This window comes from Montipora capricornis, chromosome 3, assembly GCF_036669925.1.
Source record: "Montipora capricornis isolate CH-2021 chromosome 3, ASM3666992v2, whole genome shotgun sequence".
Classification (NCBI taxonomy): domain Eukaryota; kingdom Metazoa; phylum Cnidaria; class Anthozoa; order Scleractinia; family Acroporidae; genus Montipora; species Montipora capricornis.
In genome coordinates, this window is record NC_090885.1 from 44,686,204 (window position 1) to 44,714,073 (window position 27,870).

At 39.8% G+C, this 27,870-nt stretch overlaps 2 protein-coding genes across 2 annotated transcripts in view; one reads left to right on the top strand and one right to left on the bottom strand.

Moving 5' to 3' along the window:
- LOC138043247 (tetratricopeptide repeat protein 1-like) overlaps positions 1–116 on the bottom strand; it is a 38,585-nt gene extending 38,469 nt beyond the window's left edge. The window contains exon 1 of the mRNA XM_068889419.1: positions 1–116. This exon is cut by the window's left edge and continues 83 nt beyond it. The gene's annotated coding sequence lies outside the window, so the exon portion shown is untranslated.
- Positions 117–5,347: 5,231 nt separating this feature from the next.
- On the top strand, positions 5,348–24,845 carry LOC138043248 (fibroblast growth factor receptor 3-like). Its single transcript, XM_068889420.1, has 15 exons — positions 5,348–5,544; positions 5,948–6,153; positions 9,217–9,507; positions 9,911–9,946; positions 10,198–10,494; positions 11,469–11,843; positions 15,068–15,613; positions 16,614–16,724; positions 18,639–18,802; positions 19,219–19,341; positions 19,557–19,627; positions 19,883–19,923; positions 22,120–22,216; positions 22,623–22,728; positions 23,670–24,845. Exons 2-15 carry the CDS (start codon positions 6,078–6,080, stop codon positions 24,030–24,032), a joined length of 2,697 nt encoding a protein of 898 aa, XP_068745521.1. The 5' UTR covers positions 5,348–5,544; positions 5,948–6,077; the 3' UTR covers positions 24,033–24,845.
- Positions 24,846–27,870: the final 3,025 nt, after the last annotated feature.

Consider the following 27,870-nt stretch of genomic DNA (forward strand, 5'->3'; position numbering starts at 1 on the left):
TTCGAAAAAGGCGACGAACGTCGGGGTCGGGGTCGGGGTGTCTTTTTTTCCAAAATTTTGTTTCATTTTGTCGTCTAGCCTGCACGCAGGCGGTTGGATGGTCGAAAACCCGGAATTCGTAATGAGGTCGCCATCTTGGATTCGCGCGGCTAAGTCTGGGCCGGGTTGAGGGTCGACAAAGCGAGCGAGGGGAGGGGGGCGGAGAGGAGAGAGTAAAACCGCCGGTTTTCTCTCCGCTCTTCCCACTCCCCACCCCGTCGTTTTGTCACGGGGCCCAGACCTATCCCACGCTCTTCCAATATGGCGTCTGATAGTGTTTCGTGCCGACACAACAACTACCGCCTGCAAGCAGGCTATTTGTCGTCATTCTCGACTGACTGTCATTTATGGTGGCAATTAGTCAAAAAAAATTGAGGAACCTACGGAAGCTATGAAAGCTCTTAAGGGGCATTTTAGTTTTTCATAAAATCGTACTTTGTATTTTTAAGTTGAGAAACTAAATATTTTAAGCAAGAGCCGATACAACGTAGATTTGATTTTAGTGGTGTAGTATATTTCGGCTTGCCAAACCAGCCTTCTTCAGGTACAATGAGAGTTTACATTGAATTGGCTCTATGTACATATATATATAGTAAGTGGATGTTGACGTAATACTGGAAAAACTGTGATAAAACATGGCAGTTACAAAGATTTTGAATTCAAATGCTAAGAGTCACGGAAAAAAAACGGAAATCACTCAAAATAAGATATTAAGACCGTTGGGATCAATTGTCCTGCCTTTTAAAATTAAAAAAGCTTCCCTGGCCTTACGGATCAAGTCTCTGTTAGAAAATATTTTTTCGATAGGAATTAATTGCATGTCCTTGGAGATGTTGTGGGGAGAGGAGAGGAAATGTTCTGCGACCGTAGTAGGTTTGGATTTGGTGTTAGCGTTATCTAAAGTGTGGCGGTGTTCATTAAAACAGTCTTTTAAACGTCGTTTAGTTTCTCCTATGTACTGTAGATGGCATCTGTTGCATTGAATCGTGTAGATAAGCTTTTTAGTTTCGCAAGTTATGTGGAAATTAAGGGAGCGCGTTTCTCCAGTAGAGAAGAATTTGTAGTTGGTTAATCGATGGAAAATGTAAGGGCAGGTAGCGCAGTTTTTGCCACAGCGAAAAGGAACGGAAGGAAGTGTGGAATTAGAATGAGTTACATTGGGGGACACTTTAGCTGTAACCAGCAGGTCTCGACGGTTAGGGGAGCGCCTGAAACTCGGTAGATGGAGGAAAGCATTTTTGCAGCGGTCAGAAGAAAGATGTAGATTGTAGTGTTTTTTTATTATGTTGAAGATGGAAGGAAGTGATGGATTATAGGTCGTTATGAAAGGTACACGTTTGGGTTTGTCTATCTGTTTAGGTTGTAGGGTATGTGTGCGGGGAATGTCTGCAGCCCGTTGTATTTGTTTAGTAACAAAGTTGCGTTTGTAACCTCGTTTCAGAAGGTATGTCGTTAGTTCCGTGGTGCGAATCTTGAAGGTTTCGTCGGAAGAACAAATTCGTCGTAGGCGGAGTGCTAGGCTGAAAGGGATGGCTTTTTTTGTGTGTAGAGGATGACAACAGGAATGAAGTAAATGTTGGTGTTTGTCCGTGGGTTTCGTGTATAGGTCTGTATTTATGTTTCCGTCACTAGTTAGTGAGACGTTAACGTCAAGGAAAGGAACACTGGTGGGAGAGTGTAAGCTAGTGAATTTAATGGTAGGGTGAATGTTGTTGAGATAATCGATGAAAATTTTAAGGTTCTCCGGACTTTCAGTCCAGATCATAAAAATATCATCGATGTATCTCAACCAAGTATGAGGTTGGAATGGGGCGTTCCTTAGAACCTTTTTTTTTTTCGAAAAGCCCGAGGAAGAGGTTAGCAAAAGAGGGGGCTATTTTGTTGCCCATAGCTGTGCCGTGGATTTGAAGGTAGTGGCTATCATTAAAAGTGAAGTTATTCATGGTGAGAATCATGCGGATGAGGTCGCAAATAGTGCCAGTAGGAATGGTGTTTTGAGGATCAGTGCGTAAAAAATGATCACAAGCATGAATACCTTCATTATGTGGAATATTAGTGTATAGAGATGAGACGTCAAGTGTTACTAATACTGAATTAGAGGGTAATTTGTCAATGGTGAGGAGTTTATTGAGATGGTAGTTTGTGGACAAGAGGTTGAAGATGGTGGTCAATAAAATGGGATATGCGTTCAGTGGGATGACTATTAGATGAAACAATAGGGCGTCCTGGGTTAACCGGGCTTGTGTACTTTGGGAAGGATGCAGAAACGTCCTGGTTTTACGTCAGGTTGTATCAGGTATTGTTTTGTCTTCTCGTCAATGAGGTCGTCAGTGTACATTCTGTTTACGTATACTGTTACTCGTTTTTGTAGGTCAACAGTGATGTCTTCAGATCAAGATCAAGCCGATCGGATCAAGCCACTGATCCAACGTACACCGACAGGAAAATTGTCCACGGTTGCTTGCTTCAAAACTTTTTGTATTTTTGTCTTTCCGAAAATCGCAGTTTGTTGTGCTTTTTCGAGCTTATTTTACCGTTTCGGGAATTCCTTGTTTCCAATGGTAAAATAAGCTCCAAAAAGCACAAGAACATACCAGAGGTGAGTCATTTTCATTCCTTTTATTGAATGAATGTTAAATTGAGCGTTTTTTAGGCTTAATAATCGACGGTATTTTATTTGCCATATAAAGTCTTATAACGCGTTTAAATTCTCAACGGCTGCCTGTAACGCAACACCGCTTTTACTCAAAGGTCATCTTCCACTAGTAATCAATTATTACACGCTCTCTAGTGACGCGAACTTGGGCTGCCTATGGGGAAATTGAAATTTGAATTCCCAGAAACTATTTCTTGGGAAAAAAAATCCAAAACAAGGAATAGGGCAGGCAGCTTTTTCCCGAGGAATTCATCACCCGAAACGCTTGCCTGTACTTAGTCTCTGCGTGGCAAATAGCCTATCAGTATTAAACTGAATCCTTCAAGGCCGTGAAAATAAATTTTCAAGCTTAATCCGAATTCCGCAGTTTCTTACGAAGAAAATTGATACAAAATCATCGTCTTCATACCATTCTTGGGAGCATTCGAGCATCTTAAACCAGGATTTTGCTACCGGGTTTGTTAAATATATCCCTTTGTCGTCATGTTCAAAGGCCTTCTATCTACGTAAACCATCGGCATAACCCAAAGTTACGGGAGTGTTTATATGTACTCGAGATCACGACCCGTTCCTTAATAAGTTTTTAACCTCTAGTTTGTTTTCCTCTTGAAGTTGAGGCGCAAATTAACTCACTCATCCAGTTAAATTTGTTGTAACTGTGGTGTCGAAGGAAAGCTCCCATGCACACCACGAGGCAACATCGGCAGTATCCTCTTCCTAATACAGCTCCTTGCCAAAACTTACTAATACCTTCGGTTGACACGAAGAGGCTTATTCCCATAATTTGTTTGCATTAAGTTCAGCTTCCAAGGCAAACGAAAACGTTTTGTATTCTTATTGCTGCAAATCAGTTTTGTTCGGCTCATTAAACAATTTGAAAGTTGAGTACACAGACATGTGGTCCCATTTAGCAATGATGAAAAAGGATATTCGTTCCATCACTTCTGAGAATACACTTAAATATCTGGATAATGTTACAACTGAACTTTGATTGTCTCGTTCCACTTTCTCTCGCTGTCTCTGTTTGAAATAAGTGCGCGATGCCGCCCTCTAAAATTTCTTATTTGACGAGTGGGCCTGACGAGTGGGCTTTGATTGTTAGTGTTTTCACAGATTCACATAACATCGCGAGAGTTTATGTACATTTATGAAAATACGCGAATTGTGGAATTCGCAACACATTTAATGGGTCTCCATGAAAGGCATATTTTTGAACATTTTTCCTCGCATACTTCGATCCAAACAACCTTCAGGTGTGACTCTGGCAAGAACAAATGGAACCATACACTTTTCACAACAGTTGCGCTTTTGCTTCCTGTTGCGAACGTGTTGTTAGGGAGTTTACACACCGACAATCGCGACTTCAAAATAGGATTTTGCCTCATTGCTAGCATTGAATTGGATTGGATGAAATGGATGAAATGGTTTCTAAGTTAAGATAGAAAATGAACAATCCAACGTTGTGAAGTCTCGATGTAGTCAAAATCTCAAATTTGCATTTTCTTCACTGTTTTTTTCTAGAGTGCGGCACAAAAGAAAGTTAAAAAATTCGTGTCACACGTGCAGCAGACTGTGTTTTTTTTCTGTTTTACCCAATAATAATCTTGTTTCGTGGCGTTGCCGTTTCCGTAGCTGTCATCGTCTCATATTGCCTATTCTCTCCCCGGCTGAGGCCTGTGAGTATTTAATCATCAATCGTCAATTTGGGCAAAACGAAAACATTCGTAATCAATGTAATGGTTGTAATCCAAGTGTTATGGATTAAGATGATTTCTGTCAGAAGCCGGCGGGGCCAGCAGCAAGCACATAAGTATCTGCGGTGGTCAACTGTACTTTTAATGTCTTGGTGAGCAATGAGGTGGTAAAGGTGGAATTCAATTGTTAATGGAATTTTATTCGAATTTCATTGACAGATTTATTGCTGAGAGATTTGCAACGATTTTTTTGTTTATTCAAGGTCGAGGAAAACACCTCCCATGCATTGAAAGGATTTCATAAGTGTACATGGATCGTTTGGCAAGAAGTGCAGGAGTCATGTATCATTACAGGAGCTCATCAAAATGCATATTGATGAGCTCCTGATCATTACCATGTTAAAAGCAGCTGCCTGAGTTGCAGGGATCTTTATCCCCTGCATGCTTTTTGTCAATTGAGCCTTTGACTGATTATTTTTACACTTTTTGACTTCACGAAACAATAAAGCTGAAGATATAAGCTGATACCTTCAAAGAGGCTTTTAGTATCAAGTTGTCTGAGACGCTTTGTTTGAAGACGCGATATCGGTAAGTCGTAGTCATGCGCTTCATTGGCTAGAAACAATTGCTTGCCAAGAATAGTGGCCCTTAATCTACATGCTTAATATCAGGGAAGGGTCAACCTTGCCCCTACTAGCTCTCCCACCCATGCCTAAAAACATTGTCATTACACATAAAAGGCGCATTTCCTGCGCCAAATACCCCTGGACTTTCAATGGCCGCTATTGTTTTTACACCAGGGATGGGAGGTCGGACTCGATCAGGTGTGCTTTTCTTTTTAGCCACTGGAAGTCGAGTTGTCGTAAAATCAGATATAATTCAACACTGCGGGGGAAGCATGGAGCGATATTGTGTCACCGGAAGCTTCCTTATGTGGGATCACCGCATCACTGACCCGATGACAATTCATATTGCTGTCAACGCAAGGACAATTCGTGATCATTGTTTAGTTGACTGCGCTTAAAGTGGCCAAATTACACGAACTGTGGACTTCATGTAATTGTCTAAAATTGGTTCATTTCCTTGAATTCATAGCGGTCGTTGGATATGGATGGTTTGGTTGTGGAGTCTACTTTTGGAAAGTGAACTCTTAAGGTATGCAAATCAACAACTTTTATGATTGTTTATTGGGAGTAGACCTCGCAGGAAGTGAAAATATTCTAGTTTTCCTTCTGCTGGTCATCGATTTCGTGTATTGCCAAGTAAGCGGGCACCAAATCACACTCTCAATGTTCGCAATTTTGTGGTAACATTCCCCTTGGGCTAATGCAGCGAGCTTTCGTTTGTTCCTTAAATGGTGCGCAATGACTCTTTAGTAAACAGTTTAGAAACGTGACATTTTGAAGATACCGATACATTCATAATTCATGTTGTTTTTCATAAGTGAGTTGTGAGTCATGTTCATGCACAATGGATCAAATTGCTTGCACTAAATGGATCGTCTTGGTAGCGGCGAATGGAAGATTTATCTATTTAACACTGCCATTCATTTCGGTAGATTGAAGTCCTTAGCGGCGTATTTCATTGGCTGGCACACTGCCCGCGGCTCACTGTGAAGGAAACCTTCACACCACTGCTCGTGATCAAAGATCTTCGGAGAGGAAACAACTCGTTTGATTTCTATCAAGATGTTCCTGTCTGCCCTAGCTTTCATTCCCATTAGTCTTGTATTTCTTTGCCAAGCAAGATCAGAGCCTTGTCCCGGTAAGTCGCGTTAGTTAGTTACTTTCACAACGTTTTGTAGGTTTTGAAATTGTCGAAAATGTGTGATTTTGGAATGCAATAAAACCAGCACTTGTTACATCTCCTGAAAGACGATGGTGTTCAGTTGTTTACTATTTTTAAATTTCTATTTGAAAAGTAAGTAGTTTGAATCGACATTGATTTTCAATGAAGGAAGCTACGAAGTGTTCATTTTAAAAACACGATATAAGGGGCAATACGCGCTATGCATTAAAATACATCAGTCGTTCAGTAATGAACACAATCGCACGAAGAGCCTCATATAGCGATCTATGAAATTTATCGCTGGTTTATAGAATTTGCCATTTGTGACCATTCCTAATTTCACAGTGTAGAAGCTTATTTCAATCTTAATTCTCGGAAAAATGCGAAGTGAAACATTTGTTATGTTCTTTTCTTATAATATCCTAAAAGCACGAACGTCAATTAGGGCAATGTCAACTACGAATTAGGTAGAAATTCCAAAACAAGAGTTAATTTCATTGTGTGATTCTCTCATTGTTCATGAACAATGATTATCTATTTTGGTTTTCCACCTCTTTACGTATGGTGATTTATATGCACCAGTCTCCAGACAAATCCGGCATACTTCGTTAATCTTGATCGGTGAAGCGTTTGTATCGATGCTACACCAAACTAGGCGCATGGTAAAAACGTGTGAGTTTTTGAAACCTATTGAAGGTTTAAACAGCCTTCAACATAATTATGCTCCAGCGCTATATCTTTAATACAAGGTATTAGATAAAAAATAAATTGGAAATCACGCAATTTTACAGAAACACTAGAAACGATCTTGTCGACGAATGAGATTATCATCATTATTATTATACACTCAATTATTTTGCTTTGCTTATGAACATAGACATGACTCATTCAGAAGCCTTCGTTTTTGGTCAGAACCAAAAATTGGATGGTAAAAATCGGCGTTCAATGCATGAAAAGAAGAGAAAGTTTTGCGTGTCGTTTCTTTTTCAAACTGTCATTCAAATCAAAGGAAATCTTTGACGGTTTTCAATTTGTTGCTGCAAATATTTGCTCTGGTAGGTTGGAAGAATACAGAGGACCTATTGTTCCCGCTATCTGATTCGTTTTGGCTTGCTTAATTGATGTTTTTCTTCTACTGAGATATTTCACTGAAATGAAATCTTTTGGAAGTAGACGTTTCGGAAATTGAATTGTGTTAGAGAAGGGAAGTGCCATATGTGCGTGGCTTGTTTTCTGTTGTTGTCAATAACTGCCAAAAAGCAGACAATCTACCGTAAATCCTTACTTTTCTTAATTCTCAATGTTACTGACCAAATGTGATTAAATACCCTAAAGGAAGGATTTTAGGATCTTTTGTGAACACTCGGATGGAAAGAAGCAGCAAATGCCCCTTAATATGAAATGTTTGCAGGTTTTGTTTGCCTTTTTTTTCTAATCACTGATGTAGAGATGCTGTCTATGTTTCAGTTTTAAATGGACTATATTTGGGTCATGTTTTGTCTCCAAACAACTCTTGATAGTTCTTAGATGAAAAGACAATGTCCAGCCACGTTGGCGCTGAGAATTTGACACAATTGACAGCGAAGCTTTTGTTGAGATACTACAACAATTTCCGTTTAGGCCTTAGGCGCTTCGCACGTTTTTCGTTGTGGAGTTAGCCAGAGGTAGGAATTATAAAGATGGTAAATATGTTGTCCTCGCATTTTAACTTACATGGCTGGCCACAATTACAGATTTTGTACCTCTTGTGTGCTTCCACCTTGAACACTCCGGAAATACTTTTTTTGATAGTAATCAATATTCTTGGCACCAAAAGAAATGAATCTTTCATAGAAACCCCTTGACTTTAAAGGCTGTTTATAATTAAAAATTTATGTACTACACTGTGTGGTTAATTTATGTACTACAAAGGTCATGTACTCGGCCTTGATGCCCTCTCATTCCGATCTCTCAATCTTTCCGTTACGCGTTTTGATGCAAGTTCGACTTGAGCAATATACATGGCCTGTATTAAATATTTGACTACCGTCAATTTTGGCGAAGATGCTAAACGTTATATGACAAATGAGCACATCAGAAATGTATAAAAGGTTTAGCGTGTTATTTTTTAAGAAGGCTGAAGAAAGCACACGTATCCGGATATTTTTGAATCCGCAGCTTTTTCTTTCCAGGTTAAAAAAAAATTCCATCCACACGTAGCGTATTCAAATCGAATTTGCCCGTCCAGAAGTATCCGAAACCCACAGCCACAGTACCCACAGCTGACCGGCAGCCATCTTGAGAATTGATTTCACGGCAAGGAACTGGGCTCGATCTTGTTACGTCATCCGGATAAAGAATACCCGGATTTGGCGTCCACACGGTTCCGGATTCCTATCGGATTAAAAAATATCCACTCTGGAGAGCGTATTCAAAAAGTTCCGGATTCGCCAGCGAATTCGCCGGATACGTGTGGACGGAAGGCCATATCGCGAAAAGAAAAAGTTGCGGATTCAAAAATATCTCGCATACATGTAGACTGGGGCCTTAGAAATGTGTGTCAACCTCGTTGCCAGGACGGTCTCTCTTCTCTACCTCCTCAAATGTACTGGTAAAGAATGATTTTTTAATTTGATGCTAAAATTTTAATAATCATTTAAATACTCGTGCCAGGTGTGGTTTTAATCAGTATTGTCAGTTTCCGTCGTTCATCTTCATTTTGTGATGTTATTTTTTATCATGCCCCAAACTCCTCTCTTACTTAGCATTTCTTCCCTTTGCAATGGTCTGTTTCATGACAAGGCCACATTTTCGTGCGTTTTGAAATTGAAGCCCTGTTATGAAACTAAATCCCAGTCAGTAAAGTAACAGAAGCCCTTTCGACACTTCTCTTGTGAGTCATAAACTGACTTTGACCTGTATTTATCATCCTTCTTGCATATACTTCAACTGAGTGTTCATGCGCAAACCATCGGTGTTGTTTTTTAAGCCTTTCTTATGGCATTAATTAACTGCAATTTTTTAATCTATAAAAAGATTGTTGCATCTCATGTTTTTCAGTTCCCGAGATTCGTAACAAGGGAGACAAAATTGAGGTTGTTTCCATTGGCGAAAGCAAGGATGCCAAACTTATTTGCGTGGTTAAAAATACCGAGAACTACAAACCAACCGTTTCCTGGGAGAAGGACAATAAAACTCTCCACCCAGCCAATCATCAACGCATGAGACTCAAAGCTAATAGATACCTAAAGATAAAAAAGGCGCGAAAAGAAGATGAAGGCCTTTATACCTGTGTTGCAGAGAATACTTGTGGCGGGAGGAACACCCTTACTTTGCGGCTTTTTGTTGAAGGTAATTGACATTGAAATGCTGTTCTGAGGCAAAGAATAACTGTGTTTATATGGAAGACGTTTTTACAGTTTTCGTATTGACTTGTGAAGTTTAACAAAACTACACATTCTCGTGGTCATCTTTTTCGCGATGGAATAGTAGAGAATACATATGTGAAGTTTCCTTTTTCGTGTGCCACTTTGTTGTCATTCAGATTTCAATAGAATACACCTTATTCCAAAATGGCTGCCATTTAAATATTCTTTTGTTTTTATTCAAATTAGTCCTTGATGCCTCGTTCTTAAGCTTAAAATTCAAAAGAATATTTTATCTTGAACGAGGCAACAAGGGCCAATCTGTATGCGCATAAAGCAGCGGCCATTTTGGAATAAGGTGTATTAGCTTTTGTGCTTTTTGTTTTAAGGTCCTACCCTGGATCCCAAAAGGAATTCAACGCCAGGTAAGGTTTCAGTTGTCTTAATAATTTTCCATGATCTCAACTATAATTGTGTTGCTTCATGCATACAGTCCTTACGAAAGAGTCTCTCGATATTTGCCCGTAACATTGCCTCAATGATTTTCCAGTTTAACTCCTGTTCGCATTTCGACAATAGATAGATAGATAGATAGAGAAAACACATACTATGGTAATCCGTGGAAGAAAATGACACGTTAGTCTTAATCAGTTGGATGCTTTTTGGTATTTGTTAGCTGCACCGGAATTTACGGTACCAGAAGAAAAGAGAAGAAGAAATCTCCTCGCTGTACCTGTGGGTAACACTGTTAAGATGGATTGTTCAGCATCTGGTTTTCCCAGACCCACAGTCGTATGGTATAAGGACGGAGTCATATTTCAGGCAAGAAAGGGTGGCTCCAGGCTCTACATAAGCAAGTTGAGAAACGTGGTAACCATAAAAGATGTTGTACCCTCTGACAGTGGGTTGTATACATGTAATGTTAGTAACGCTCACGGCTGGATCAACCATTCGTATAGAGTTGATGTACACGGTAAGAGAATTGAATCATATGTGGGATACAAAATAGTTTCTTCATTAAAGTCGCAAACACTACTTTACTATACTTTTAATTTCATTGTAAGGACGTGTTCTCTCCACGGGGAGGGTTCTCTTCGGGTAGTCTTATTTCCCCTCCTCTTAGAGGCCTTAAGTTTACCACCTGGTTGTATCTGTAAATTGACAGCAACCATGCAGACCTTGGAATAAAAAAACCACAAACCAGGCAAAGCTCCATCTACACAAACCTACCGTAGTCGCAGTTGGTCGACGCAAAAAAATTGCCCCCGTAGGCTGTTTAGTCGTCTTAACTTTCCTCACCACTAGTTTCTGTTTTGTCGTTTTTCCTGTCTTTTATTGCAACCGTGTTTTGGGTAAAGGTGGTTGATAGTTGTTGAGAGTTCTGGGTGCAACACCACGACGTTTTTTGATGATTTGCCTAAATACTTCATGTTAGCTCTAGGGGTGGTGATTATGTTAGTTTAACAATTTTTTTAAAAATCGGTAACTGAAATGTTAACACACAGGAAGGAAAATTTAAGAGTCAACGCTTTTCGTTAAATCATGTTAATGAAGAGGCCCAACTGAAACGTGAACGTGAATATGTATCGTTCAAAATCGTAATGCGGCGTCGGAGAGTAAGCGAAACGCGAAATTTGGTTGAAAAAAATGAAGTAACTGAGGTAAATGTCCTGATAAGTGCGACCATCACATCAATCTTTCGAATTCATATTGAAAGGTATAAATTATTAAGAAACGTAGGAAGATTTAAAAGCCAACGTATGGGAGAATCAAGAGATTATCGGTGATGAGTTTTGAAATGGCTATCTCGCAATCTCCACCGAGGCAACAGGGAGGGTGGCAAGAATTAAAAACAAATACTTTAGGTGTCTTTCAAAGTTTCACCCCTTATAACAACGGTTATAAAGAAGAGTTCACGGTTACAACTCTTTAATATTTTCATTTCAGAACGAGTACGCGCTAAACCAGTCATCCTAGAGATGGAAAACGTCACGGTGATGGAAGGCGAAAATGCGACTTTATTGTGCAAAGCGTTGAGTGATTCCATGCCCCATTTCCAGTGGCTGCGATGGTTAGCACCCCCTACCAACGCCTCAGGCAACATTTCGAACCCTCTCTACGAAGTTATAAAACAAAACGATCAAGGGGGCAACAACCATTTGTTGGTGCGACACGGAGAAACCAGCAAATTAGAGTTCCATGGCGTTAAGTTAACCCTGGTAAATGTTACTAAAAAGGATGAAGGAAAGTACACTTGCATTGTGGGAAATGCTGTCGGTTACACTGTGAAACGAGCTTACATATTCGTACGTGAATCGTCAGGTAGGAAAATACAGCAAATGATCAGAAAGCTCATATAAGAAATCTTTGTATGTAAAAATCATGAGTATCCTGAAGTTGACAGTGGTTCTATTTTAATTTAAATATATGCAATTGTGATACACGAAATGTGAAGTAGCGCGCTGCTTGAGGCCTCTTGCTCCTTACTTTCTTGATAGGAAAACTTTTACCTCTCGAATTCCTATATTATCAGAAAATTGTTAATTCAGTTGATGTACGACATCAACACTAATTCTAAACCGATTTGTTCTCTAAAATTAGCAGTGTTCATTCATACAGCACACGCCTATTAACATCTGAGCATTTTTTTACCAAACAAGCAGCACTTATAACGTTCAAAGTAAGGCCTTTTAACGAGTTGGCGCTAAAATCTGGAATGAGATACCAACTAGTCTAACTAAACTTGACCAAAATCCCTTTTTAAAAAACCTTAGAACAAAGCTAATTTAAATTGTAGAAACTGAAAATTGCTATGCCGAGATAGATATCTTAATAGACCTAATCGGCTAACTCAATGTTGTAGCCAATAGCCCATATTCAAGATAGCGGCCATGTTGGTTTTCAAATTGTCATGCAAATTAGCCATGTGTTATGCTGGGGGGCAAACATTGGAATAAAGGCAAATTGCGGAAAATCGGCACGTCGAAATATTGAATTAACATTGCTAAACGTACATTTTAGATTTTATAATAATTTTATATCTTCTGATTGCCTCCGACATTTTGACTTTCTACTTCGTTATCTGCTAATTTTTCAGTAAAAAACATCGAAGTAACTTGTGCAAGCATTCTGTTTTACTACCTAGGTGATAAACATTCAATGAACATGAAACAAATCACCTCAACCTCGTTCCCAGGGCTTTTCTCCGGCGGAGAAAAGCCCTGGGAACGAGGTTGAAATCACCTGTGTGGCTAAGATGTTCGTTATAACCTCTCGAACTTGTGTTGTTTGCCCCCTCAGAAGTGTGTAGCTAATTTGCATGATAATAGCAAATCCAACATGGCGGCTATCGTGAATAAGGTCTATTCAAACCCCTTGTGAATAAAACGTTTTGTTCCAGGTATTTCCGTATCATTTAAATGTAAATGCACCATTATCATGCAAATACAAGACACAAAGAATCTTAATCCTGGGAGATTTGAATTAGGTACAACATTGAGTTAGCCGATTAGGTCTATTAACGTGATGAAAGATTAAATTTCTAACTGAAGTTAAGTTTAGTCTTAAGTTTTCCTCTTTACATATTGCTCTTTTATCTAGACTATAGGCAATTTTCACGATGGCGTCATTTGACTACAACTACCACAATTCAGTTTGTTTTTCTTTTCATATTTAAATTTTGTATTCCCAGTGGGGTAAAAATAACAATGGCTCTAATTAACATGACACGAGCGAAACCTGAAGGATTCTGGTACTTGTAGTCATATGGCGTCATCATGCAAATGTCCTATTTTCTTCTCCTTTTCTCCTAAATCCTTCTATCTTCTAAATATTTGAAAGTACGAAGAGTAATGTTTACATGTTGTAGTTGTATGTAAGGTAGGTAAAGCCTGCTTACGAGCCAAGTGGTCCATTAGGCCGGAGCTTATCCCTGTTTCTGTAGCATGAAGTGACTAGAAGTGTTTCTACTTCCCCCTGGATGGGATGCTAGTCCAACGCAGGGCTACCCCCTGTATTACATTCGCCTGTACCCATTTCTACACCTGAGTGGAGAGCAACCTCGTTCCCAGGGTCTCTCTTCTCTGCCTCCATTGTCGTTGAGAGAAGACCCTGGTTCACGCTGGTCACGTGGCACTCGTCGGCAAACATTTTTCCACTAGGGTAGTGTTTTCGTTATATTTTGATCCCGCAACCGCACCTGGGCGAAAAAATATTCGTTTAACAAGGCATTTCTAAAATAAAAAGGTCAAAAGAGCTGATGTTATATTCCCACAGGAGATGAATTCCCACAAAAGCGGTCAAACTAAAAGCAAGAGCTTTTGTGATCGACAAGACGACTTCAATGTCGAGCGGCGATTGACGTTCGCTTTAAAAAAAATTAATTTCGTTAGTAGCCAAAGTTGCTTCTTCAGAACAAACACTAACATAAAAGAATACACCAAACACTACGTTTGCTTGATAAAAATGTCTCTTTTCTTTTACTGCGACTAAAAATATACACGCTATTAAAGCGCGGTACAGTGGTAAAAAAAATCTTGACGACATCGACAATTTACACGAAGTTGTTGAAATATAAATATCATAAGTCAATCTGTCAACTCGCTGTACAAGATTGCGACCTTAGCAATCACGTTGTTTAACTTTCGAAAGAAAAACGAAAATCAAAGAACAAAATGAAATACCTGCACATGCTAATACAGTTTGATTTGATGGATTTGAGGTCGATATGTGACTCGAGAACTGAAATAACAACACACCGGCTGATCGCTGAACATGTTTGTTTTCCATGGATAACCGTTTCGCTTGTTTTCTTGCACGACAAAATCTTCTTTCCTTTAAAATTGTCGCAAACTATTAGCATTCTTCGTTGATCCGGACCTTCACACGGATGAAAACTTGAATAACGTGAGGATATTTTCTGTGGCGTCTGATCGATTTGACCACAACTTTTTTTCTTTCACATCGGGTTCCATATGTCTAGTACATAAAATACTGCTGTCAAACGTTTTGTCAATGATCATCTGGCCACAAAATCAATTGCGTGCTGATTCCCTTCTTTGCAATGTCAACAAAGCCTACATTGCCACCCATCCCCTAACACACATTTCGCCAACCTCCCAGATTCTGGGAGACACGTGACCAGCGTGAACCAGGGTCTTCTCTCAACGACAATGGAGGCAGAGAAGAGAGACCCTGGGAACGAGGTTGAGTGGAGAGAGGCACCGTGAGAGTAAAGTGTCTTGCCCCAAAACACAACACAACACAACACAATGTCCCCGACCAGGGCCTGAACCCGGGCCTGGAACTTGATCCGAAGGCGAACGCACTAACCATGAGGCCACCGCGCCTCCCGCAGTTGTATGTAATGATCATTTATTGTTCAAAAAATTGTCTAAGTTATTCTGTGTACAGTCTGGCTTGCCGCTATTAGCTTTTCGCTATTTGCAAGCCAGCCTAGTAATAACTTAAACTGTTTGCTGTAAATAAATAAAACTTGAACTAGAAGTTTAACTCCTTACTAAAATTATTAATTTTTGTTTGTAAAGAGGTTGCATTATCTCAAGAAACAAGCACTTCAGTTTCGAACAACACATCTCCTCTCACAGACGTCAACCGCTTCCAAGAAGTTGGCATTTCGGCTGTACCGTCCTCAAGAAAGAAGATTTTTATCGCAATCGCCGTTGGTTTTGGATTTTTGACTGTTGCTGGTGTAGGACTTTTACTTTTTTGTTACCGTCGCAAACTTAAGTCCTCAAAAGCCACAAACTATGGCATCGTTTATAAGGCAGAAGCAAAGGAAACCGAATTGCAGTACAGAGCGCATGATCCATCATTAGGTGGGTCTTCATCTTCTTATTGTTCCACTGTACCACTAATACGTAATCGGAGTCTACGCTCTAGATTAGGCTCCAACCTTACTCAGGTGTCTGAAGTGGAAATGCCAATGGACGAAAAGTGGGAAATTGACAGAGAGAACATCAACATGTTGGGAGTCCTTGGAGAGGGTGCTTTTGGAAGAGTGATGAAAGCAGAAATCTTAGGATTGCCGAATATGCCCTTCAAATTTGATGTCGCTGTTAAGATGTTAAAAGGTAAGCTTTGAAATGCTCTCTTTCAACTACATGAAATTTCAAAACGATGAAGGACATTCCGGGCTCGACGTATGGCAAGTGACAGAGAATATTTTTGTTTTTGAGCGAAACTTTAAAGGGAAGAAGATTTCTTGATCTATCCGAAAATTCAGTCTACTCGGAAATTCACCTAAAACATGGATTCCACTAAATGTGGCACAAGATATTTATCACGGGTCATATCAATAAATAATTTTATGCAGTTTCGGAGAAAACGTTAAGCTGTCATTTCTTTACTCTGCAAACCAACTCTTAGTTTAGTTGTCATCAAGAAGACATGTCGGCAAATTTGTAGGAGTTAAAGCGTAAAGAATGTCAAAGTAAAAAAAAAGCGTACGTAAAATGTAAATTATTTATATTTATTATTACAAATAGTTTTAGTATACAACATTGAAATATCAACAAAAAATACATAAATAAAATAACTAAGAATTAGTCGTGTCGGACTAGTAGTTATTATAAAATAATTAGGATAGTACGCGTACTCTCGTTGATCAATAGCTGTCTTTAGATGAGAGTATGGAAACACGGCTGTGAGATCACACAAATTTTGATTGGTTATGTGTTGCCAGACGCGCGTTTTGATTGGCTGGTAGGAAATACGAATGTGTATCAAGAAAATCTGTTTCAATCAAGAAGTAAAAAAAACCCAGCATTTTCCTTGATTTGTCGAATTATCTTTGAAAAATTATTTATAAAAGCAATAGAGGACTTTTTTCCGTCTTTCTATAGCCTCATCTAAACACTCGGGGGAGTTTGGAGAATTCTCGACGGTTATGAAAACCCTCGACTGCGTCTCGTGTTTAGATGTGGCTGTGGAAACACGGAAAACGTCCTCTATTGCTTAACTAGAAAATTTCTTCAGTGACCAAGAGCTTTTGTGGTAGTGTTTAGACTCTTATATAATTTAGTAGCGTTGAACAAGAGAAATAAATCCCTATATTATTTTTGCTAATTCCAGAGGATGCCACTGATCATGAATTCGCAGATCTTGTGTCAGAAATGGAGACAATGAAGACCATTGGGAAACACAAAAATATTATCAATCTGATTGGAGCTTGCACTCAAGGAGGTTAGTTTCTGCAAAACCAGCATCTTTTCAGTTCAATTCGAAATAATTAGAGAGCTTTAAATTCTAGGACAAGAACGACTACGAGTACGAGATTTTGTTATAGAGCAACAGTGAGCGCGCGGAAACCAGCGTCATTTTGGCGGGAAAAACGCGATACCGTCGTCATTTTAGTACGAGGTTTTGCAAAAATGTCGTCGTGTCTAAACAAGTCACCAACAATGTAGCAGTTTTGGCATTTTTTGATCAGGAAGAGGCTCAGTTGCCAGCAATTGGAATAACTGAGCAACCTATGCTTCCAACAAAGGGTAAGATTAATCGTCCAGGTTAATAATAAATTTTCAAAGTATTTTCGCTTAAAACAGGCAGTGAAATCTCGTACTCGCTCTCGTCCTCGTACTAGAATCTAAAGTTCCCTAATAACTAAGCCCGAGAGACGTACTAAGGAATGATTATTGGCCCAAGGATTTGACGCTGTGTAAACGACCGAAGGCCAACATTTCTCAGTGCACTCTAAAAAAGACAGGTTTTTAAGGAGAGAATGATGTGCATCCGTTTTTGGGAAACTAAGGATGCACCTCCGGTTGCCATCGATCTGAGAGGATGATGCGAGCATTTGTTTTCAGTTCATACAGAAAGAAATCACTTAAGAATTTCAGTTTTAAGAAAACTACGAAAGATATATCACACATGTGAAATCCAGCCTTGGTATACGATGTCCTTAGCACTTACCCAAGCATAGAGGAAAATTTCTCGCAGCAAGCTCTCGAGATCTGCAAATTAATCGCAAGCATTAGATAACTGTCGAAGATTTACTGTTTGTATTTTAGGGAATTTTAAAGTGTCAAGCACGATTGTCATGACTAAAATCTTTAAACACCGCCAGCATTTTTTGCAGAAGTTTGACTTCAAGTAAAATAGTCCCTGTTCCTCATTTTCGTGGAGCTTTCCTTTTAAGGTCTCGGTAATGGTAAATTCGGGGGACTCGCTCAAATTCTTGTAAAACTTGAAGCTGTGGGCTGTGAAGTGTATTTTTGAGAAGAAAAAATTCTTAAAAATTAATTTGAAAACCGCTAAAATCGCTTTTCTTTGTTTCCCGCCATAATCTGCGTGCGGAAAATGATTGACGTGCTGGTCATCACACGTGAAGAGATTGGGTGTCAATTGACAGCTTAGCACGTGCCCGAACGCTGATTGGCTCAGCATAATCCTTCAAGCTTCCAACCCAGGCCTAAGTGCTTGGCTTCAAGCAGATCTCGCCGCCATCTTGATTTTTCATGGTATAGCGGGCTCAATTATAACCATCAGTTTTATCACTAAACGGATGCTCGCCAAGAGAAAACAAGATTGACTAGTCCAGAAGTTCGGGCTGCGGCGGCTTCAAAGAGATGACGCGATTCACGCAGAGCCTCCTTTTCTCCTCCTCAGTAAAGGCAAAAGGAGGCTCTGCTCGCAAGGTGCATTTTCCTTTACCGAGACCTTAAATCGCAGCGACGTCAGCTCTTTGGTAACTGAGAATTGTAAGATATCGTTTGGCTCAGGCCCCGTCCACACGTAACCAGATATTTTTGAATCTGCAACTTTTTTTTCCGGATTCAAAAACATTTCCATCCACACGTAGCGTAATCCAATTGAATTTGCCCGTCTACGCGTATCCGAAACATATCCGGATTCACTCTAGTACTCAGGACTCCTCAAGGAGGTAACAGAGCCTGCGCCATAAAGAAATAATATTGCCCTCGGAAGCCATCTTGAACCTGTCCACACTGTTCCGGATTCATAGCGGATTTAAAAGTGTACCCAATGATCCCATGTTGATTTTAGCAGCTTCAAAGAAAGATATAAATGACCAGTCACATTGCTATTAAGTTTTCATGTTGTTTAATTGAACTTGGTTTTCATTCCGGTCCTCTTTAGGTCCACTTCATGTTGTTGTCGAGTACGCTCCCAATGGTAACTTGAGGCAATTCTTGAGAGACAGAAGACCAACCAGAGAATACACTACAACCTTAACCCTCGCAGATCTGGTATCATTTGGATATCAGGTCGTTAGGGGAATGGAATATCTTTCTTCAAAGAAGGTATCTTGATCAGCAAAGTGTTAAAGATACGTGACCTGAAAAGGCTATGATAACTTGAATTTCCGGTCAGTATAAAACGTGGACTGCGAACCCGGTCTGCGGACCGGGTATAAAACGCGGACTGCGGACCGCGTATAAAATACGGACCAGGTATAAAACGCGGACTGAATACAAAACACTGTGGAAAAGGCACAGAGCAACGAAATAGCAATAGGCTGTCGACGTGAATTGAAGTCCGACATGAGAATGGTAGAAAAAATGTTTCGCGCCATAAAAAATTAAATGGAGACAGAAAACGTAAAGCCATTTGCACCTCATGTAGGCCCGATAAACCAAGCATAGTGCGAACACTAACTTCAAAACAATGGCTTCATGGTCCTTTGTGATTGAAATTCTCGTTTTTCTCAACTTCTTAGTGTATTCATCGTGATCTCGCGGCAAGAAACATTTTAGTGGGAGAAGAAAACACGCTGAAAATTGCAGATTTCGGCCTTGCAAGGGACGTTCATCAAATCGATTACTACCGGAAAACAACAGATGTAAGTATAAAACTAAAGAGTAGCCACTTTCGCTGGACATTGTTCAGTTAGGCGCCAATTTATCCAGTTAGTAGAGGAGAGAATCCGGCGTGATGATAGGACAATGTTGACGTTACGATAAAGCTCGATCGACGTAAGTTTTCAGTACTATTATTCTGATATTTTTTGCAAGTGTATTAGTTCTGATGTTGCTGCCCGTTTTTTAACTTTTCAAGGGTCGTCTTCCAGTAAAGTGGATGGCTCTGGAGGCCCTCTTTGATCGCGTATATACAATACAGAGTGACGTGTAAGTATACGCCTAATACGATATCGAATAGTGTTTCGATTGAAAACGGAAGGAAACTTTCCTGATTCAATCTCATTTTTTCAATCTCTCGGATGCTTTGATAAAAGGTTAGTGGTGTGCCACACGCTTTTAACGTAAGGGAACCTGATCTCTTGAAATGAACACACCAGCAATACCAATGTTCCCAGTAGTCAGTAAAGAACAGTGTGAATAAGATTCGTTCCTCATGTTTGTCTCTTCTCTTTGCTCTACTAGATGGGCCTTTGGTATACTCGTATGGGAAATAGTTACGTTCGGTGAGTTGAATTCATTAAATTAATTCTTACATCGTTCTTGTGTAGGCCTGTAAGCAAGTTGTTACGTACCTAGCCTCGGATGCTGAAAGTCTAAGCACCCATTTTAAAAAGGTTAGCTTACATGAAGTAATCGGCCATCACAGTGCGATCTAAGTAACCCGTATGCCATTAATTTTTGGCCTAAATATTCTGTATCCCGTCAATTCCTGTGGTTTGTATCTCTATTATGCCACAGTTCGGTTTTTTAAATATCCCGTATCTCGTTAATATTTTTCCCCAATTATCCCCTATCCCTATAATATCTCGTATCCTGATAATCCCCAACAGGGCTTCGTTGTTTCCATTTGCACCTTAGTTGCATTGATAATTAAGGGAGCTTAAGCAACGGCGACGGCAACGAGAACATCACAAATTATCCTATTTAGTGGGCAACAACAATAATTTTGCACGTTCTGCACGTGCGTTTTTCCCTTTTGTCCATCTCTTTGCCGTCGTCTGCAAAACAACCACGTGAAATAGCCAAATTTGAGGTTTTATGAAGAACGTCAGTACTTGAGGATAAATTTTCCTTCCCCCCCCCCCCTAAATTAAGTGCCGTTCCGACCAGTGTCATTTTTGAGGAACTACCACATCCTTGTCATATTAAAAAGGTTGAAATAGTCAATAAGCGATTAAAATAACGCGAATTTATATTTTGAGATGACGTTCTCGTTGCCATCGCCGTTATCGTTGCTTAAGCTCCCTAATAGCCAACTTGGCGCGCAGCGCCGAGTTGGCTATTACCAATCTCGTATCCAACAAGGGCGAATGGAATAATTGTTTTATTAAATTCTCAACCTTCGGTTTTGCTAAATTTTATTTAAGCTAGTTTAAGAAACGACCAGAAAGTGACGTGACTTCCGGGCGCCAAAACGACATGATCTCATGATAGGAGCACCGCCGTGCGAACAGTTGAATAAAAAATCAAAAGCAAAGCAAATTACAGCTGAACTGAAATTACAGCAATTCAAGCATCACGGACCGTTTTGTACGCCGGATAAACGTCTTACCACAGTGTTTTCAAGTCTTCAAAGTTCAAACTCATCAAGAAGTGTAATAGTTGTGGACATTTTTCTTTGATCGCCATGTGAAACAGAGGTTGTACTGGTTGAAACAGTATTTTCGACAAAAACTGCTTTCCCGGGCTCTTGATGTGGAAATTCCTCTGGGATTGGTCGGCACTGCTTCTGGATGTCGTTTTCTTTCCCTTGCATTGAAGTGGCGCTACCAGAAGACGCATTTTCAATGAAATCACTGAAAACGAGTGACATCTTTTGTTGCTGTTCCATCGAAGGCCGCTCGTTGTAGGATTCAACAGACTGATTGGACTTGTGTCCCGTCATGGACTTGATGTGCCTCGTCTCACAGTTATGGTCGGAAAGCATTGTGACAGATGTAGCTCTGAGGCATTGGTTGTAAGATGTGCCTCTATACCTGCTCGTTTTGACATCTCTTTCATCATGCTGTGGAGTGTAGTTGTGCCAAGAGGTGCGTTGCGGAACCAGATTTTGTCGTCTGCGGGATTGAACTTCTTGCTTTGACCATCTCTTGGTCTCTGAAACAGAGCATCTGACGTTGGGTTGAGATGGTCCAAGTAGTCCTTGAGCGCTTTTACTGGACACCTTTCAGATCCCGGGACAGAAAATATCTTGGCGTCCGATTCATCTTCATCATCTGCAAGGCCGCCCTAGTGATTTTTTGTGCCCGGCAAGGAACCAGGCTGATTTCTGTTCAGTTTCGTAGTATTCAACCCCTTGTGGAATTTTTCGTGGAGAGAGAGCATTGCCGGTGTCAACTGTCGCTGGTTTTCACGTCCCCATCTTCAAAAAAGAAGCCAACCTCCGAGGTTGAGAATTTAATAAGAGATAACCTCTAGTTAAATTACAACCAGATTTATTTTTCTGGTAATCTCTCGCCATATTCCGAAGTTTACACGTAGTTCTAGTTCACTGTAACTGGACAATTTGTGTTAACGCGCGATAACGATCTGTTCTCGAGTGTGGTCCGACGCTTTGTGATCTCCACTTGCTCACTGAGACGCAATCTCACAATGTTAATTAATCGGTGGAACATTCATTACCCGTAAGCACATGTCCTCTCAGGGGACTATTTTTAATGTTTCAATCATATTCCATGAAATCTTCTCTTTATTTTCAGGCGGTTCCCCTTATCCCAGCGTTCCTATAGAAAATTTGTTTGAACTTCTTAAATTTGGTTACAGAATGGAGAAACCGGTGAACTGTCCTGACAACATGTAAGTCGAGAAGTCAATTAAAGTTACTTGTAGCATCAAAAATACCAAGATAGCATAGTTGACATAAAACAGCTTTAATTATTTCAAAGGTAGAGTGCCGAGAACTGGAAAATATACTTGATTTCGTCGCTGTTACGCCAAGTGACAGTTCAGTTACACTCAGCATCCATAAATTAACACTGATCGTAAGAAGATGGGACTTGAACTTGAAAGACAAGTAAAAGGGCTATATTTATAATTGTGTTACGTAAGACTTGAAGCTCGTAGGGCAGTGCTATAAAAAAGAAAGATTTGAAATAAATGAAAAATTATAAATATCAGTGTTAATAAATCTAACTGGATCTTTAACCGGGTAACGTCTAAAATTTCGTTGTTAACGAATTGTTTCTGTATATTTTCCTCTCAGGTACGAGATCATGTTGAGATGCTGGCAAGATTCTCCTTCACAAAGACCTACATTTACGGAATTAGTTAAAGAGTTTGATGCTATGTTGATGTCATTATCGGATAAGGTGAGGAAATGACTTTCGCTGCCAATCTTTACATTTGAATTGTCTTTCAATTCTTACATTCTAATTTGTTTTATGAGATTTTCTGGTTGGTGCTCAGTTGAGGAAACTGTGTTGCGATGGGTATTATGGCTATTTACTGCATTTACTGAATGTTCTTGGCTTTGCAAATTTATTTCGAATGATAAACAATAGTGCTGTACAGAACTTTTCCATCTTTAGTCACTTGCAACATTGGGCATCGCTCACATGCTACAAGCATGAGATAACGATAGGGAAGGCTAACGTATCATTTAATTTGGTAGAGTGAGCGGTAAAATTTCATTAATTTTGAGAAGATATCCGTCTAACAATACAGTACACAGACCCTCTTATTGTATGGACGGAAGTCCGGGAACTAAAACACTCGTAGAATCAATACCAGCACTACATCCGGGAACGGAGTGGCGTGTTTTCGTATGCAACACGAGTGGTCATATTTGAGCAACGACGTCACCATTCCCGCCTATTTTTTGTTTGTATTGAAGCCTGCTTTTTAATCTCTACCATGTATATTAATTGTCGGGAGGTCAGGATGACTTAATGGTTATCAACCGCGCCTCCCACCTCTGCGATCCAGGTTCAACCTTGGCCTCGAGGTCGTATGTGGGCTGAGCTTCACTCGATCTCAATCTGACTCCGAGGGTTTTTTCTCCGGATACTCCGGTTTTCCTCCCTCAACAAAATCGACTCTAGATGAATAACATCCGGGCGGATACCCTCGTGTAGGGATAACCTCTGGTATCTCTCCCTTTCATTGTATTGAATGAATAAAGTTGGTATTATGATTACGTTCTACAATATATCACTAGTGCGATATTATTCTTGCCACTCAAACATAAAATTGATATCTTCTGGCTACCATGTCCATCCTCTGTATACCATGTTTTATTTTTATACGGTAGGAGTATATTGATCTAGAAGCGTCGCAAATCAGTTCTATGGAACCACAGACACCGACGTCTTCAGAGGCACCATCAACTCCTCGACACTCTGTTGCAACTGAACACGATACAGAGAGTGACGATAGAGACAATGACAATGTATTTGTTGATAATTCCAACGATATCTGGGAATCCCGTAGACACGAACTTCCGTACCACGTAAGACAACCAGAGAATGCCTTGGATATTACAAGAAGTCTGTTTCAGAGTGAGGGACAAATAGAACGAAATCATGCGAGACACAAGTCGAGTCTGGGTGCAGATGAAAATAAAAAGAAATCGTCCTTTGCTACGTTCCGTTCTCCTATACAAAGCGACGTATGACTTGACAATATGGTGTCACGTATAAAGTTGCCATTGCGGCTGTCACCGGTCTGAAATTCCTGATTCAAGTTTATGACTTTCCTGATTGCCAAGTATGCCTTAACAATAGAGAACCACTGGTCCATCAAGTTTTCCAGCTTTTCCGTGGAAAAAACATATGGCAGCTGAGGATAAATACGAAGCATAAGTTTTGAATGACAAGAACGCTGAGTACTGGTGAAATTAGAGTTTAATAGGACGATTCAAGTGAATTCTGAAATGGATTTGAATACTTAGAAAACCTAAGTCCTAGAAGGATCCAAGCGAACTTACGGCTCACTTTGGAACAGTTTCAAGTGAAATGTTGTAAAAAGTACTGGAAACCTAAGGTCTATTTGATCCGAGTTCTAATTGGTTGATATAATTGTTATTATCAGTTTGATCTCGTTACAGTAACAAGAGATTATAATTGAACCAACCAAGCAAACCTCGGAACCAATACATAAAGTAGCCCTTGTGACTGGTGACCGTTCGGCCAGAAAGGCGAAATTTTTTGGTTAGGTGCAAAGGGTTAGAAATCAAAGAATTGCTTTCGGCACTCAAATGAAAACCGCTTCGGCGGTCATAGCGGCTCCTCTTGAGAAAAGGAGCTATATTTTAACGAATATACTGCAGACATAGAGACATGGAGTCCGCAACGAATTCAGTGCGGAAAGGCCACTTTTTACATTTTGGCTTCATTGATATCGTATCAGGTCACGTTCTTTTTATACGGTATAAACAAATTTTGTATTTCGTTATAGAGATAAAATTAAAATAAGTGGAATCTTTGAATGTGTGTTGTTGGTTTTGTGGATGGCCGCAGACAATATGTTATTCCAATCCCAATCTGCATTAAAAAGGAACGAGAGAGCCAAACTCTTCCCAAAACAAAGGCTCTTTTTTTCTCTGGAAAATTACCGCCGCAGCTTACGAAGGCGAACAGCATCGACAGTGCACCTCCTCGATGACATCAGAGATTGATGAAATGCCACTTACCCATGGCAACTAAAAGAGAGCTATAGTAATGACGTCACTAATGAAAAGGAAGACGGTTAAAAACAGATCTGTACTTACTGCATGCGAGGTCATTTAAGTTGGAGTACAGAATAGCAAACGAATTCTGGTGCAATTTTAACTAATCCAGAACAAATATATTTTGCATCGATTGGCCCAGGTCTCGACCCAAGAATTCCAGTTAGGAAGTATAACATCAGTCCTGAGCATTGTTTGACCGTGGACTCCGTAGCTTTTGCTTAATTAATTAAAGGAAATTGAGCCATCTTAAGTTACTGAAAGGACTAAATGTGTAGCAAAGGCAACTAGTATTGATGAAATACCAAACGGAATTTTGAAGATACCTGCACCTGTTATTTATCTAAGGCTAACCGGTCTATTCAACTTGTCCATGTCCTTACGAGTGTTCCCTTGTGACTGGAAAGTACCAAACGTAGCCCCAATTTTAAGATAGGGAGATAAAAGTGACATAAATAACTATATGCCAATCTCAGTATTGCCTACAATTGCGTTAGTTTGTGAAAGACTTTTATAAAATAATTAGGGTAGAACGCGTCCTGTCATTGGTCAATAGCTGTGTTTAGATGAATGCATGTAAACACGGCTGTTGCATCACACGAAATGTTCTCAGACGCGCGTTTTGATTGGCTGGTAGGAAACATGAGCATGTATCAAGAAAATCTGTTTCAATCAAGAAGTAAAAAAAACAGCATTTTCTTTCATTTGTCGAATTATTTTTGCGAAATATTTTACAAAGGCAATAGAGGACTTTTTTCAAGTTTGTTTTTCCAAAGATCTCAAGGAATTGCATCGTGGCTTTCAGTTAACCAAATCCTGAACGTGTGAAAACATGAGTTTATGGTTATCGCCTCCAGACAGCGGATGGCTAGTCTGATTCTAAATGTACCCAATTAGGAACACGAGCGACAAAATTTCACCGTGAAGAAATATCGCTCGTCCAATCAGCAACGGGAACGACGAAATTTTACTAGTGATGAATGAACGTATCGAATGAGAGAAGGTTTCTTCTGTTTGCTCAGTTGAGTAATTTATTTTAGAACAAGAAAACAGAAATGCCGCTCAAAAAACTGAACGAGATGTACGGTTGCTTAAACGACTTTTGAAAACGAAGGAATGAAAGTTATTCCAGCGGTTGAGCTGAATGAGTACTGCTGATACATCCACCAATTTATTATCTCCGTCCGCACTGAAGACGGCAATGAATACGAGCCGACTTTCCTGCGAAGTTTATTCCGCAAGCATAACCTGGTATTTGAGAAAACCAGAGAGGTTCTTTAGTCCAAACAAAAACAACTAAAGAAGCAAGGAAAGCGAAATAAACCTAAAGCGCTGGTAGGTTTGACAAGCGACAAACTAAAAACACTCTTCACTTTGGACTACTTTGGAATATCTGAAACACAGTAAGTGTTGTAAATTTGATTTAATAAATTGTCGGTTGGGGGATTTTAAACCATTGGTCATTGCTTTCATCGCCCTACTGCAATTGTGCAAAATTAATTTGTCAATCAAGCACACCACGAAAAAAACCTCAATACCTATAAAATAAACACATTACAGCATGGAAAATGCTTTGTACGGTTTTTATTCACTCATTGATTCGTATCAGAAAACTCACTCGTTCGTTTTCTGATACTACTCAATTCGAGAATAAAAATTTTCCATGAAGTAATCTCTGTTTACATAAGGTTGTAATGTTTGGGTCACAATAGGTGACACACAAATAGCTAATTTGCAAAAACTGCAAAACAGAGCAGTACGTATTATAAATCTGGTTTCCTACCGGGCTGGGATGGCTAAAACCTGAATCGAGCTGAAAGTCCCAGAAGCATATTGTGATGTTTGAAATACTTGTGGTCTAGTTTGTCGGTATTTGTCTGAAATGTTTACCGTATAGTTTCCTGTTCCACGAGTGTAGACATTGTGTAGATTCCGATCGGCGAGAAACAAACTTGAGCTTCCAAAAAATCGTACATGCTACTAGTTTGAGGGATTAAACGTCCCTGGAGAAATTTGTTCGTAAACTCCGACGTCGAGTACATCGAGGAACTACACGTCGAAACTATTACTAAACCAAATCTACGTTGTATCGGCTGCGGCTCAAAATTTACCTTTTCAACTTGTAATTACGCCGATCTGATCAATTAGTTGATCTAACGTACACCGGCAGGATTATCGTTCACGGTTGCTTGCTTGAAAACTCTGAGGTCATGATGAATGTTTCAAATCGCGCTAAAGTTTTATGGAGTTCAAACCGCCCGTTTACTCAAGAAGCATTTCTTGGTAAAAGCTGGTAACAAGAGTTTTCTGAAGTAATCTGACGTGCTGAAAACGAAAATGCTTGTTAGCAAAGTTCATTTTGTGATTTTCAGTCTGAAAATGACGTCGCAAAATGGACATTTAAAATGATGTCATCCCAATGATAAATGTGTAGAAATAAAAGGGGAAGCTACTGAGTTAATTATCACACATTTGGATTTTCCGGAGGTTTTCCAGCTATAATATGTTAGATACTTCGTATTTTGAGGAACTAAGGACTTGCCCGTGTCGTGGGGCAATGTATGACGTCATTTAATATGTTATCATAATATTCTCTGACACAGAGAAACATGTCCTTTTTAAGTGGCTGAATAAAAAAAGAAATCTGTTTCACGTGCACTGCTATTTTGGGTTTAATGGTACTGTTTTAATGACGTTGATGGCTACCCATTTGAATGTGAAAACGGAAACGCCTTCAAGGAGGCGATTCCCTAATTTCGCTCCCACTTTCTGAGTCCAGTCCAAG